We start from the raw sequence: 15,139 nt of genomic DNA, 5'->3' as shown, positions 1-15,139 counted from the left end.
CCACCCTGAGGGTAATAGCCAGTGGGAGCGGTTCAACCACGCTTTACACAATCTGCTGCACACTTTGCCAAACGACAAGAGACAGCGGCCCCAGTTCCTCTGATTGCTGATGTTTGCCTATAACACCACAGCACATTCCTCAGCTGGTTACTTCCCCTACAAGCTCATGTTTGGGCAAAAGCCACAGCTGACATTCGATGCCCCTGACCCTACGAGAGGAGGGCCCCACTGGCGGAACTACTGAGAATTGGGTCACTAGCCATCAAGTCCACCTCATCACAGTCTTCTCCAATGTAAAGAAGCAACTGGCGTTGGCATCAGCCTGTCATGAATGTCAGGAAACAGATGCTGTACTGATGATAGAATATAGTTAGGGCCTACCTAATACCTAACCCAATTCATTGGGTAGCCAAGTAATATGTTCAATCAGCACCTCATACCTTTTGTAGAAATTACAGCCAAATGCTACCAGTGGCTATGGTTGCTCAAAGAAAACATATTAGCAGCCTACACAGAAAAATGAGTTCTTCCAAGCAGCAGCAAGACTAGAAAGAAACAACTGTGAGTGAATGGGATTTGCAGTACTAAAAGCATGCACCTGTTATCTATTGGATGCTCCACCCCCCCACCTAATGATCATTCCCGTCACATACACTCCAGCTTTGAGAGGTCACCATCCTGGTATCATCGGCATCCCCTACTGGCAGGCACCTACTTCTCTCTGTTTGGGGTGGATCCTGGATAGTACGAGGGGGCGTTGTTGGATGTGAGGGGTACATGATCATCACCCCTGAAGGGATATTATCCTCACTATCAAATCCATCTGCAGCATCAGGTTTGCTGGGAGGGGCTGATTCTGAGGTTGCTGGGGCATTAGTAAAGGAATGTTGTTGATTAGGCAGTGGTTTAAGCTCAGACCGGTGGATATTCTTGGCTAGCTGGGAGCTGGGAGGAATCCTGGGGTCGAATTCTATAGACTTTTCCAAACTGGTTCAGGCACTGTTCAACCCTATGTATGGTGGAGTCCCAGACATCCTGAATTTTGTGTCTTCCTTGGAAGTGATATTTCCGTATTGTTCGATCTAAGAGGCCAAACTTAAGCAGTTGTAGAATTAGCTCTGAGCCATACAATGCATACCTGGCTAGATTAAATTTAACTAACCCCTGGAATATTGTTTTGTGAATTAAAATGTTATCCTTGTATCAAAATAAACAATTATCTATTCTTGTACGCCAGTCTCAGTGTCTGTTCATTCAGTTGAACACCTCAGTGGGGACATTTGAGTGTCATTCCCAACTTTACCACTGGTCATACACACAACAGTACAACCTGCCAGTTAGATGCAGAAATGATACACTTATAAAAATAGAGCAGAGAATTAACTCGTTTGGAAGTACATGAAGAACTGTACACAAACTTTAAAAAGGCATTAAGACACAAGCTACAGTGTAAAAGAAAGAATAATTTGTAACAAGGACCAGCAGAACACATTCAGTAGTCCCTGTGGAACAGCCAGGTGATAGCAATTTGTTCAAGGTTTTTGTGAAGAGTTTACCTAACGACATGCATGATTTCTGGAGAAGATTAATTAATGATTAGCATGGAGAAGTTTCTATGCATCAGGCATGCCTATTGCCACAGCAATATTTTAAGTATGGTATATTGGAGAAATAGTTGCAAGTTTAATATCTATGGTCAAGTGAGTTTTTTAAATATGTAATTTGATTTTTACAGTTTAAACTGCAAAACTGACTTATAACAACCTACGATAATCCTACAGAAATCCAAGTTACTTACTAAGTATGTTTAACAATGACAAAAAAAAAACGCACAAAAAACACAGCTCATTTCAAACAACAGCAATATAAAAGCATTCTAGTCCGACACAGGAGATGGTCCAATTTATGAAAATCCTTGCAATACAATGGCTGAAGTTCCAGTGTCCAAATAATTTAGGAATGGCTGCCATACCTTAAGTGATCTGTTTTGCAGTGAGTTACACATGTTAGGTATTCTAGTGGTATTAATTCCGTGAATATTCTTTGCCAGCCCTTCACAGAGGGGGGGATTGTCACTAGTCCACTGCAAGAGGCAAAGGTCATAATGTTGTATAACCTTCTGGTGCTTGTAGTAGTAATATGTCTACTGGGTAGGCCCAACAACAGTGATAAAGGATCGAGCTCTAACTCTTTACCCAGGATCTTCTGCATTTCACAAAGTATGTTGTACCAGTACCTCTGTAACCTATGACACAACCATAAGCAGTGAGTTAATGTACCAATTTCAGTCTTATATTTAAGGCATAGAGGTGAAAATGATGAATTGAAAGCAGGTGTGCAATTATGGGAAATATGTAACCTTTAGATTATTTTCAGATGTATTGTTTTAGTCCGATTACAAATTGAAATTGTTTTGGCATGTCTCCAGACATCCTCCCAAGCTTCATCATCAATTGTAGTGGACAATTCTTTTTCCCATATTCTCCTGTTGTTCTGTGTGTCCATGCCTGACACCTCACATAAAGCATCATACAACAAACTAATTGACACCTTCCCAAATGTCTGAAAAAGCATTCTCTCCACTAGGGATTTTGCAAGGTTATCTTTTAGAGTAGTGTTATTCATGATGTAAAGACTTATTTGTAGAAATTTGAAAGAAAAAAAATGTGATTTGGGGATTTTAAATGTGTCTACCACTTGCTAAAATGACATTAATTTGTTCTCAAAAAACACGTCCTTAAGCCTGACAATGCCCACATTGCACCAGAGTTTGAAACCAGTGTCCGTCATCCCCGGCAAGAAATCAGGGTTATTCAAGATTTGGGGGAAAGAGGAGGTTAACTTTGATCTCCCTTCGAATCATCTGATGAACTGCCATGCCCTCAGTGTGTTGAGTGTGATGGGGTTGTGACGATCCTTCCTGACAGATCTAGGTTTTTTTTTTTTTTTTTTTTTAAAAAAAAAAATAAAATGTAATGCATGTTTGGACAAGGATGTCTCAATGTCTATCCAGATTAAAGGGATATCATTCCATCCTGCCAGTGTGTGGCAGTGTTTCAGACGCCACATAATCTCACACCCTTCCGCTGCTGTGCGTCACGGTGGAGGGCGCATAAAATCCTTATTGTTAACTCACTGTCTCGTTGCTTGTATTCAGATGTAGAGCACTTCGTCTCCAGTCTCCAGTCTCTTCGTCTTTTTCAGACATGGGTTCCATTTTTTCCGAAATAATCTTCTGACTGTCACGCAAATGTAAGCGCGAAGGTGCGACTACATTTCCCAGAAAACAACAGACTGTCAACGGAAGTTGGTCTCCTCGAATTCAAATTGTCCGTTGGTTAATTCAATTGTTGATTGCCTGGCGGTTTGTTTGGGCACTATTTTGCAAGGAGCAGTTGGGACTATCTTGATGTCTGTGTAATTATAGAATGTCTGACTCTGAACATGGATGATTCCGTGAAACAACTTTTACGACAGATTATTCGAAAAATACCTTCTTCGAAACTTCAAAGTACTCTGACTAAATGGGATCATCTGTCAAAGAGGCAGTTTCGATCGCTGGATTTTACGCAACCGAAATGGCTGTTCTGCGAGAATCTGCTTTCTCTTTGTGAGGTAAGCTTACTGAATAGCTATGCGCATTATTTCATTTGATTGCTTGTTAAAGAGTTAGCTGGCTTGCTAGGTGTATTATTTTGCTGTGTAGTTTACTTTTGCACTTATGTCAGGTTTTAACTGACTAATTAGCCCCTACTTTTTGGTAATGTTAGTTCGTGGTGTTATGTTAATGTTGCGCTAACGGTAGCTTCTCCGTACGCACACAAAAAGCCAGGCTAGCCAGTCTTATAAAGTTTTTTTATTGTTTTGACTAGGAAAATGACTTGACAGTGAAACAAGTGACAGAACTTGATATGCTTTGTAAGTATCACGATTCTGTTATATGTCATACTTGTTCTTGGCCAACATCACTGGCAGTATGAATTTGTATTTCTGGATCGACAGTAGAACCCGCCAACATGATCGATGTTGTATTGTAGTGTTGTGATTTCCGTTTCATCGTTAAATTGGAGATTGACTATGAATGCCCGTGCTAGAGGGATCAGCTAATACTTGCTGCTTCTGAATGTTACGCATGTCAACCATTAGTTATTTTGGTGAATCCTACAGGAAGTAACGTTAGCTGAGAAGTGAAAGACAGCAATAATAAAGTTAACATTTTGCTCTCACCCAGATCACATAGAGCACCCAAATCAGGGAACGTGGTATGCATGTCAGCTCGTGGATGCTGAAGGTAAAATTTCGTGCTGCTTAGTAACCTGTGCCCGAGATGGTGAATGGTGTATGACGCTTTGCATTATTTATGCACACTGCTGTACTGATTGTAGCAGTTCTGGCAATGCTCTAACTACGTTGCTGTATTTTCTCTCTTCACAGAGGAGACCCTGTCTTCAGAGCTGGTGCATTTCAGGGAGTCATTTAAGAAGCACCTGAAATTCCTCATCAGCCATGTAATTATTGGCGTTTAAGTACAGATGCCCTATATGTTGTTAAATAAAGTAGAAGACGTTCAAGTTTGCGTGCTGGGCAGTTTGGCTACCTACCTACCAGTAAACAAACAGTGATTACATTTCTTAATAGGTCGCAGTGAAGACAAAGAAGAACGATGATGACTCTATATGGATTCGAATAGCCTGGGGGGACAACTTCACCAGACCCAACCACCTTAAACCCTCATATGTCGTGCATCACCTCCAGACCCCTTACGTTTTTGTTTCAGGCTTGACCGCCAAATACAAACCATTGCTACACCAGGTAACGGAACGGCAGCTAGTGATACATAGTTTTGTGGTTGCATGATTTTAACAGAACATACACACATCGCTTGTAGTTAGACTCTGCACGGATATAATATACCATTGGAAGAAGCAGAGTCCACAAACTAGGTAATAATCCAGACAAATCCTGCAATTACATGAGAAATGCTACCCAGGTGTTGTCATTCCACAGGACACAGCAACCTTAAATGTTTCCTGTGGTGTGTCTTAGAGGACTTTCACATTTAATTTCTAGTCTTTAACTTAACAGGTGTATTGTACAAGTGCAAAAGGAGGTGTGCCAAATTTATCTGGTTTCACATTGTCTTAAGGTCATTAGATCAGTAAGCTGGATTTGATATGTTTCTCAATGTCTGTAAACTCTAGGCAAACAGTACATTTAGTCACAGTGATTGCATGGTTGACCAGACTGTCATTTATGTATTATATGTCCATTTCCTCAATCATAAAAATAAAATTTTAAAACCTAAAGCATACTAACATAAAGCCTCCTATTTGTTGGAAGCATAACAGTAGGGTAAATTAAGGTGCTGGAACTGTAGAAGTGTGAACAATTTGTGAGCCATTCCTATATTCCTCCTTAAAGCATCTTTAAAAACACATGGAGAGCTATGAGTGGGAACCCTGGAATTTGCTTGTAAATCCTGGACCTCAGCAGAGAGGGTGCAGTTGGATGCTTAATTTTCACTGAAATTTCTTTGTGCAAACAGAACCGTATGTGATATGGGTGTAATGTGACACACTCTTAATCCTCTGTAAGGCAGTACATTTGCTGCATCGAGCAAAGTAGTTAATTCTGCTGAGATACTGAATTATTGCAGTCTGCATGTGGAAGCATAGCTTTGGTCACAGAATGCCTCATGCGCTGTTTATGTTCTGTCACTCTATATATACTGAGAGGTTTTTGTCTGCCCAATGTAACCAAACATATCCTGTCCACCAGGCCTTGGTTCTCTCCACCCGGTACGGCTCCATCACAGATGTTCACCTTAGTGGACGGTGCCTGTCAGCACTAAGGGATCTACTGATGAGGCAGTACAAGCAGGTGGGCCATTGCTGGTGCCATTCTTTTCAAGAGAGTTGAGAAGCAGTGGAACCCAAGCACGGGATTTAAAAAATTTCTCTTTTTTTCCGTTTTTCAGGTATTTCCAACAAAATATCCAAGACCCTTACAAGAGAGGAATCCCCTCCTATCAAGTATGTGACACTGAATATAACTGAATGTTATGAACTTCATGGCTGCTGATTTAGTTTGTCAATATTTAATTTGTAGTTAGCACAACTTTTAATTTGCATTGTAGTTAGTGTCTGTGTTGATACACTAGCTGGCAATGTGATTGTTTTGTTTAAGATCCCAATATAGAGAATGAACACATGAAACACACAGAAAACAGACTACAGATGGCTGCTGAGGCATTCGGCGATGGAGCTTTGCCAAAGCTAGAAACAGCTGTCTACAAGGTTAAAGAACTCCTCCTTTTCTGCCCTTGTCATGTTTTTGTTGCTTTCTGGACATGCAGTGATGTTGATATGGATGTGATCAGGTGGGGTAGTGTGTAATCCTGGTGGTCTCCCTTCCCCCTTTACCAGCTGCAAACTAAGTACAGGGACAATGGGAATGAGATGTTGAGTGGCAGAGAAGAACCCTTCAGGGGTGTAGTCAGGTTCACCAGCAGCAACCTCCTGGAGTCATTAAAAAGCTGTGTGTCATCAGGTAAGAAATGCGGTTCATTCAGTCCCATACTTTCCTAATCTGCTCTAAACTGTAGAGGACGATCTGTCCTCAGTATATTGAGTGTAATTTCAGTGCCCTGTGCCATAATGTCATGTATGGGCTGTCTGTACCTCAGTAAGTTCTGATTAGTCTATGAGAAAGCTAGCTTACTTTAAGATAACACCAGCAGAACAGTACAGTTTTCACATTGCTGTATCCTGTATAATGACTCATTGGTTGAGGTGATTTGTTAGCAGCTCTGCTATTGTAAATGTAGTTATGGTCAAACACAGTTTAACACTTTCAAATTTGTAAAAGCAAAAATCTGAAATGCTACATTTTCTGCACATTGTCTAAAAATAGTTTACAATAAATAGTTTAGTGGTATAACAGTACAAGTTATATGTTATAGGCTGTGTGATACAAACCCTCAGAGTGGAAGTAATAATAAATGTCATGAATGGAGTATGGAAGCTGTGCTGCTTCACTTGGATTGATGGACAAAATACCATGTAGTTAATAAAAAGGTCAACCACTGTTTTATTTGAAATGCTTTAATAACTCCATAAAGTCCATTTCAAAGTAATAATAAATATCTGAATGTTATGACTAAGTGGATGTATTGTGGTGTATCTTAAACAATATCTGTTGAGCCCTTAAATAATAGACTAAACAGTGAGTGTATTTACCTGCATTTTAGAGAACAACAAATGTGAAAAAGCAAGTTGCTTAACTCTTTGTAGGCATCTCGTGAGAATATTAAACATGCATCTTATCAAATTAGTTAAATATTGCTACAATCCATGTTAGGGCTGAACAATTTTGGGAAAATATCTAATTGTGATTTTCTGACAGATTTTGTGATTGCAATTTGATTTGCGATATAATTTTTTAAAGTCAAGCTTCAGTTCAATATTCACTGTGTAATAGATTTAAAACATGATGGAGCATTACCACAGGAGATACCATCAAAATATTAACTGCTCTGTATTCTAATGCAAGGATGAGAACTTAAAGATGTGAATTGCTTCAAACATGTATTTATTACATTTTTAATTGGCATAGAACGTAGAACAATCGAACACAGAACAATTATCACAAAAGCTGTGATTGTTTTAAGTTGAATAAATACAGTGATAATAAAAAATAAAACAATTCCAATAAGAAAATAAAAGAACTTTTCTGTAAGCAGTCTCTGACATTGAAATAGGTAGGTCATTCACTTATGGCTCAGGAGCAGTATCTAAATATTGCACGATCTGTAATCAATAGAACATTATTTATTGATATCCAGCATTTAGCTTATAAATGGACAAACCACAGAATAATTATCAAAAAATTGATCACTAAATATAATAATAGGAGTAGGAATATGAATGTTACACAAAATATTTAAATATTGCACATTCAACTAAAACAATTATTTGCTGATAATCAGCATTTAACTTTTGAACTTTTTTCCCGCAAAGGCTGCCACTATAGGATAAAGTGCAGAACAAATAAAAGAGAATTGCATATCTTTTATCCAGCGTTAGGAGGAGTTTTTGAAACCCATTTTTGGACACGGTGTTAACCCTTTTGCACGTAACTTATTTTCTACATGTAGTGCGCGTGTTACCTTACATGGTTTGTTATGTTTTCATGGGCGTTAGTAAGCTTCTCGTAGTTTTCACCGCATTTGCTATATTTTTTAATGTTAAATCGCTCTTTCCTCAAAGCTAGAATTAGCTAGAATTTTTCCAATCTCGTGTTCTAATCGCACCAGTTTTAGCATGCGCTCTAAACGGCTAATCACACGGGTGTGATTGTACGCGCGAAAGGGTCAACAGACACCATGTCTATAGCAAGGGAGTGTGTTATGGCGTTCGTTACCACACGGTGCCTTCGTGAGCCCCTTTCATACGAAGTAAAACAGTCGCAAACTACTCTGAAATAGTAGTTTACTTCCTAGACTGGGCTACAGCATCACTCCTTTCACGTGACTTTTTGGCCGTACACTCGTCATACAGCTGCCTGTGGTTCTTTTTCAAGTGCTGATATAGGTTTGTGGTGTTGCCTCGTGATGTGGCGACTGTTCCACGACAGGCCTTGCACAATACCTTCTTTTGTTGTACATTGCTTCTGGCTCAGCGGATGCCATTTTCCCGCACCACGAATGTAACGTTTTCCTTGGGTTTCACTTGTTTGTCGTTGGTGGGCGTATAGGCAGTCACCTTAGGCCACTTCTGATTGGTGAGCATGACTGTCACACAAGGAGGACGGCATGAATTTGTAAAACCATTGACACGACAGTTTAAACCCTGGATCAGACACGCTGCATAATGTATATCCTAAAGCGCAGCCTTTGCGATTTGCTAATTGCATTGTTTCAAATCGCGATTTCGATTTGAAATAAATTAATCGTTCAGCCCTAGTCCATGTTGAGGCTCAGTATTTGTTATATATACACACACACCTTTCTAATGAAGAAAATTAATGGATCTGTTTGGTTTGGAGATACTACATTTGTTGCTATGGCATTTTTACAAGAATGTCAAAGGCATTTTAGCAGCATGTAGTTTGGGCATTCTTTTTACATGTGATATTTTAGGCATAATTGTCAAACCACCACCCTCATGTAGCGCATTCTACAACCACAGGGGGGCATAGAGGCAAAAGCCTTAGGTGCATTCGTTGGTTAACTCTAACACATGTAGTAGGAGTAGATGTTCAGATTTCCGTCACCCAAATACGGTGAGAGGCTCAGCTGAGCAGGCCTGCTTCTAAATGATGCTAATAATGTAATTGTCTTGATTGTGTTTGACAGGGATGGCCTCTGCACCAGTCACACCTTTGCTTTCATCCATCACCCAGAAAGGAAGGAATTACTTTGTAATCACAGACAAAGCACCTGAAATCAGCCACACACCCGGCCCAAAGATGTGAAGTTGAGAGACTGTTCAACCCGGGATTTTTTTCAAATGTGTAATCCCTAAACCAAGACTTTATTAATGGTCATAAATGTGTCTGTTGAAGATGCATTTATGGAAGGATATAGCATTGTATATGTTTTAGTTTTGGACATTGGTTTTACTGTTTTATAGCTTAATTTTAGGACACACGTGTATACATTGATTATTAGTACTATGAGAAGTCCAATTTTAACACTGCCATCAGTGTTCAAAATTGATGAGGATTACATTTGAAATGCAAAATTTTGTATCCATTTATAAAGTTTTAATCTACTCCTCTTTTTCTTACATGTATTAATAAATAACAAATCTTTGTATTTAGCTTCTGTTAAATCTGATTACCTTTTGTGTGTTACTGCCGTGCTACAAGCTCAGATTTTAGCATTTTGTTATTTTTTTCTAAATAAAAACAAGAACATAAAGGCATTTCATTTTCTTCTTAAATGAGTAAACTATTACATCATGAAATTTCAGGCTAATACTGAAAAACAGATGTAATGTGGACACATTTTTCAATGCGTAATTAGTACAAAGAATTTGTGTGGGAGGAAAATCATTGAGTAAGAGTTCATAATATTTATCTACGTGGTATTTGCATAGAAGGTGCTTTTATCCAGAGTGATTTATAAAGCTTTATAATGCTTATAATTGAATAATGTCTGGCTACACATTTATAGAGCTTTATTTCAACCACCTTAGTCAAGTTCCAGTCCCACGATGTACCATCTGACTATGTACCATCAGGTCCATTGCCCAGTGCCCTAAACACTGCTTGTTACGTTGTTTACATTACATTACATAATTTAGCAGACGCTCTTACCCAGCGCGACTTCCAAATAAGTGCATCACTATGCTAAGAGTAGTTATCATGAGGTATTACAAGAGGTCAGTAAGATACTGAGTCGACTGCTAAACTACTGTAGTTTTTTTGTTGTTGTTGAAAATAGGGATAGAGAGGAAGGTAGACTACATATAGGGCCTGAAAAGATGAGTTTTCAGTTTTTTTCTTGAAGGCGCCCAGGGGTTTGTTGTCTGAATCTTGGCAGGAAGCTCATTCCACCAGTGTGGAGTCAGTACTGAGGAGGCAGGTTCGAGATGCTGCTTTGTATTTCGGGACACAGAGGCGACCCGAGGTAGCAGAGCGGAGCACTCTTGCTTGTTTAGTGCCATTTCACTTTCACTTTGTTGTTGTGGGAAGTTAATATGAGACGTGGATAAAATCTCAGACTGAATCATTACAAATACATGTATACTAGCTTGTATCCAGAGGTAGCTATTCATTGGCATATGACTCAGACATTATCGATGTACTGTGATTTGCAGATGTCTGTTGGGATTGAAAGTGCAAGCTACATGTTCAGACATCCTGATCCATAGAAAATTTGATGGTATAGCCTACTGAACCTCCAGTCACATTAAGGTTTAGATACTACGACAGTATTAGTGCCACATTGGGGGGAAAAAACTCTGAGATTTCAAGAATGAAGTCGTAATATTACGAGAATAAAGTCGTAATTTTACAAGAAAAAAGTCTAATATGCTGCTCGCTGCTACGCATTTCCTGAACAGCAGACGCCGACCGGCTAGGACCCAGCCAGGACCCAAAGGGAGTGTTTGCAGTTTCCAAAAAGAAAAGTTACAACTAAACAGGAAATTACAACGCGAACTACAACACTTATCTAAAGAGGGAAATTAAAGACGTAAGTAATCTCTGAGGTAATGGCTGCTACCTATACTTCTCCCAACGGTGCACTACCAACCACCTGTTTACATTTCAAACAGGTTCTCCCCCCTCAGTAACACACCGACTGAGAAACCTGTTAAAAGAGCCCTGACAATTGGTGATTCCGTTTTGAGAAACGTGAACGTAGAGACTCCAGCGACCATAGTTAATTGCATTCCCTGGGCCAGAGCATCCGAGATAGAAGCAAATCTGAAAGTGCTGGCTAGAGGTAAAGGTAAAAGTAAATTCTCGAAAATTATTATTCATGTCGGCGCAAACGATGTCCGTATGAGACAATCAGAAATAACCAAGTTAACGATAAAATGGGTGTGTAAACTCGCAAAACACATGTCGGACTCAGTAACTTTCTCTGGTCCCATCCCTATGCGGCGTGGTGACGAGATCTACAGCAAATTATCGTCACTAAGTCGCTGGCTGTCTGAGTGGTGTCCCTCTAATAACGTAGACAATTGGTACACCTTTTGGGGTATCCACCCATCGAGGGAGGGCACAGCTCTTATCTCTAAAAATTTGGCTAATAGTCTAAATATGTCAAAATCTTGACTCATCAGGGCAAAGGCCAGGCAGCAGACTTTCTGTCTTCAACAGACCTCTGCTTCTTCCCTTTAACCACCACTTAAATTTAGTTCCATAGAGACAGTGTCTGTCCCCCGATCTTTGGTCCCATACCATCTATTCGGGGCATTTGCCCTGAGAACTTAATAAAAATTAAACCTGGTGAATCTGAAATTAATACCTGCAAACAAATGGTCCTTAGGATTGGGTTATTAAATATAAGGTCTTTAACACCCAAAGCAATGCTAATAAATGAATTGATTACTGACCATAAATTCGACATCCTATGTCTGACTTAAACTTGGCTTAAACCAAATGAATTTATTGCTTTAAATGAATCAACACCTCCCAGTTACAGTAACTACCAGGTCCCTCACTCAACTGGGAGAGGTGGTGGTGTTGCTGCTGTATATAACTCTAATCTTTGTGCCACTTTTAAATCTGGCCATAACTTTAATTCATTTGAATTGTTAGTACTTAGCTTTGCACATCCTGACAAGACTGCATCTCAGGTGTTTATCCTAGTAATTGTTTACAGGCCACCTGGCCCTTATACTGTTTTTTTTTTTTTTTTTTAATCTAAATTTGCAGACTTTCTTTCCAGCCTGGTTGTCAACACAGTAGGGTAAGGTTGTGGTAGTGGGCGACTTCAACATTCATACGGACAATGAACAGGATCCCTTCAGAACAACATTTTTGTCCATTTTTGACTCCATTGGATTCTCTCAGTTTGTGGACAAACCCACACATTGCTGCAACCACACGCTGGATCTGGCCCTCACTTATGGCACTGAAATTAACAATGTAGTAACCTTGCCACACAATCCCGTACTGTCCGACCATTACCTGGTGACTTTCAACCTTCCTTTTGCTTGTTACATTAACTCAGAGTCCATATTTTCTCTCAGGCGCACCATCTCTTCTGCTACTACCAAAGCCTTTATTGATGAGCTCCCTGCATCATACAGTCTGAACAACGAAGAATATTTAAACTTATGTTTGAACCCTAGTTTGGCTAAAATAAATCAACTCACCGAAAATATTGAGTCCACACTGCGTAACACTCTAGATGCCGTTGCACCCCTTAAAAAGAGGAAGGTCCCTGACAAAAGACTAGCACCCTGGTATAATGACCAGACCCGTGCTATGAAACAAACTGCGCGGAAACTTGAAAGGAAATGGCGCTCCACCAAATTACAGGTCTTTCTCCTGGCCTGGAAAGAAAGTCTTCTATGCTACAAGCATGCACTCACAGCTGCCAGATCAGCATATTTTTCTACCCTACTAGAGAAAAACAAAGACAATTCCAGGTATTTGTTCAGCTCCATCTCCAGACTAGTTAACAGCAGGGCCGTATCTACCATTGAGGACACCAAGGTCATGTCCTCAGTATTTTTTTTGTTTCATTTTCCATTTTTTTTCTTAAGTTTCCTTTTATTTAGCAAGGGAAAATAAATAAAGCCGACCTAATTATCATTGCATCAACGCGGTGTCACGTGTCACGCGGTGCCCGCATATTTTTTGCTACTTGGGTATTGTGCTGGACTTTATTTTTAATAGACTAAGCCTTAACATGTTATTATAGCATGGCTCAGTTACTTAGACTTGTCGTTTTAAAAATTCAACAGAGGAGACAGGAGAGAGAGATGAGGAAGTTGAAGGGACAGAGACAGGAGGAGAAGAGAGAGAGAACAGGAGAAGGGCCCAGTGAGAGTCAGGTTGCTCAGTCAGGAGGTCCTGGTGCATGCTCATCATTAGCCCATGACCCAGCAATTTACAAAGGCCAGGGTCACTACTCTAATGAGGACAAACTGAGCATTCTCCGGAATAAATGGAGCAGAGGCCAATATAAATATCCCCAAAGCCAATTTGGGAAAAGGCTCTTGAGATATAATGTGGAGTGGGAAAAAATACCCCTGGTTACAATATTCTCCATCTGAGGATGCAACATATTGCTGTGTGTGTATTTTGTTTAATAAACAGAAAGGGTCAAATGCCACATTCCAGAGGGAGGGATTTACGGACTGGAAGAATGCTGTTGGTGAAAAAAGGGGGATCATCTGAAATCACGGAAACACTCCAGGACATATGGCAGCTTCTAAGCTGGCAGAAAATTTCCTTAGAGTATCTAAAGGACAAAGGAAAGGCATACATTCTGTGATCAGTAAGACATATTCAGACAAAGTTCAGACCAACCGTAACATTTTGTTATCAATCCTTGACGTAGTAATGAATCTGGGAAAGAGAAATATTTCATTGCGTGGCAATTGGAATGAAGAGAACCATACCATTGCACACTCATACATGCTTCAGCATGAAACTTTATGTGTGAAAACTTCTGTGTTTTATACAAGTCTATATGCGCGTTTCATATGTATGAATGTGCCCGTTTCCATGTGTATTTGTACACACGTACAGTATGTGTGTGTGAATGCATTTCACATATATGTGTGTGAGTTTTCAGTAGTATGGATGCTTGTGTGAAAGTGTCACATGTGAATGTGTATGTCATTCATATGTGTATGTGTAACAAAAGTATGAAATATTTCCTAAACGGCCCCTCATACAATGGCAGCCTAGTCTGCTTCTGGCAACTGCTGTTTGTCCCAGGCGTAGTGCCGTGCCACACATGAGTCAACACTCAGTGCGGTTTTCTTCTCATATTCCCCCTCTAAAATAACACGTAGCCTAACCTAAAATTACGACTTTATTCTCGTAATATGACTTTTTTCTCGTAATATTACGACTTTTTTCTCGAAATCTCAGAATTTTTTTTCGTCAATGTGGCCCTAATACTCTGTCGTAAGATGCCCTATAGCAATACAAATTTATTTCTATTAGTGATATGCAGTACGTGAACGAAGCTTTTTGAACGAATCTTTGAGGTGTACTGAGTGTACTGAATCGCTAGTCTAAAAGGTTTGTTCCTTCCTCTTTGCAAACATGCGCGCTGATCAGCTAGCATAGCAGCTAGCATAGCAGCTATAACTCTCCCTCCAGTGGATATTAGCTATGCGGTCTGTCCATGAAGCAGCCTATCACAAAACTGTATCAGCAGTACGTTCATGACGACAACTGAAATGCTAAAACACTCGAAGCATCTCCCACTGGCCATCTCGGCACGAGTGGTGTTCCAAATGATTCTTTTTACTGATTTGGTTCCTTTCGTTCAGTACAATAAAATGATTCGAATCTCTGACTCACTGATTCGTTCATTTCCATATCCGGTCGGGCAGCATACACAAATCTGTGAATAGTTTTATTGCATTTTAAAAATTACCTTACATTGTTCCAAACATCATGTCCATTATTATACTCTGCAGCAAAACAGCATGTGTGA

General features: G+C 39.8%; 1 protein-coding gene across 1 annotated transcript; it reads left to right on the top strand.

Moving 5' to 3' along the window:
• Window positions 1–3,377: 3,377 nt before the first annotated feature.
• cenpn (centromere protein N) lies at window positions 3,378–9,643 on the top strand. The gene is made up of 10 exons (XM_036544378.1): window positions 3,378–3,615; window positions 3,873–3,918; window positions 4,232–4,291; window positions 4,435–4,508; window positions 4,639–4,812; window positions 5,779–5,880; window positions 5,978–6,032; window positions 6,187–6,296; window positions 6,426–6,549; window positions 9,356–9,643. The coding sequence occupies exons 1-10, from the start codon at window positions 3,445–3,447 to the stop codon at window positions 9,472–9,474; spliced, it is 1,035 nt and encodes a 344-aa protein (XP_036400271.1). The 5' UTR covers window positions 3,378–3,444; the 3' UTR covers window positions 9,475–9,643.
• Window positions 9,644–15,139: the final 5,496 nt, after the last annotated feature.

Source organism: Megalops cyprinoides, chromosome 13, assembly GCF_013368585.1.
Source record: "Megalops cyprinoides isolate fMegCyp1 chromosome 13, fMegCyp1.pri, whole genome shotgun sequence".
NCBI classification, from domain to species: domain Eukaryota; kingdom Metazoa; phylum Chordata; class Actinopteri; order Elopiformes; family Megalopidae; genus Megalops; species Megalops cyprinoides.
Note: the sequence above shows the minus strand (reverse complement) of the source record. Positions and strands in the feature narration are given on the sequence as shown.

Coding starts and splice junctions, on each gene's coding strand:
- cenpn (XM_036544378.1), top strand. CDS start 3,445: ATGGATGATTCCGTGAAACAACTTTTACGACAGATTATTCGAAAAATA. Junction 3,919..4,231: donor GACAGAACTTGATATGCTTT/GTAAGTATCACG, acceptor GCTCTCACCCAG/ATCACATAGAGCACCCAAAT. Junction 5,881..5,977: donor TGATGAGGCAGTACAAGCAG/GTGGGCCATTGC, acceptor TCCGTTTTTCAG/GTATTTCCAACAAAATATCC.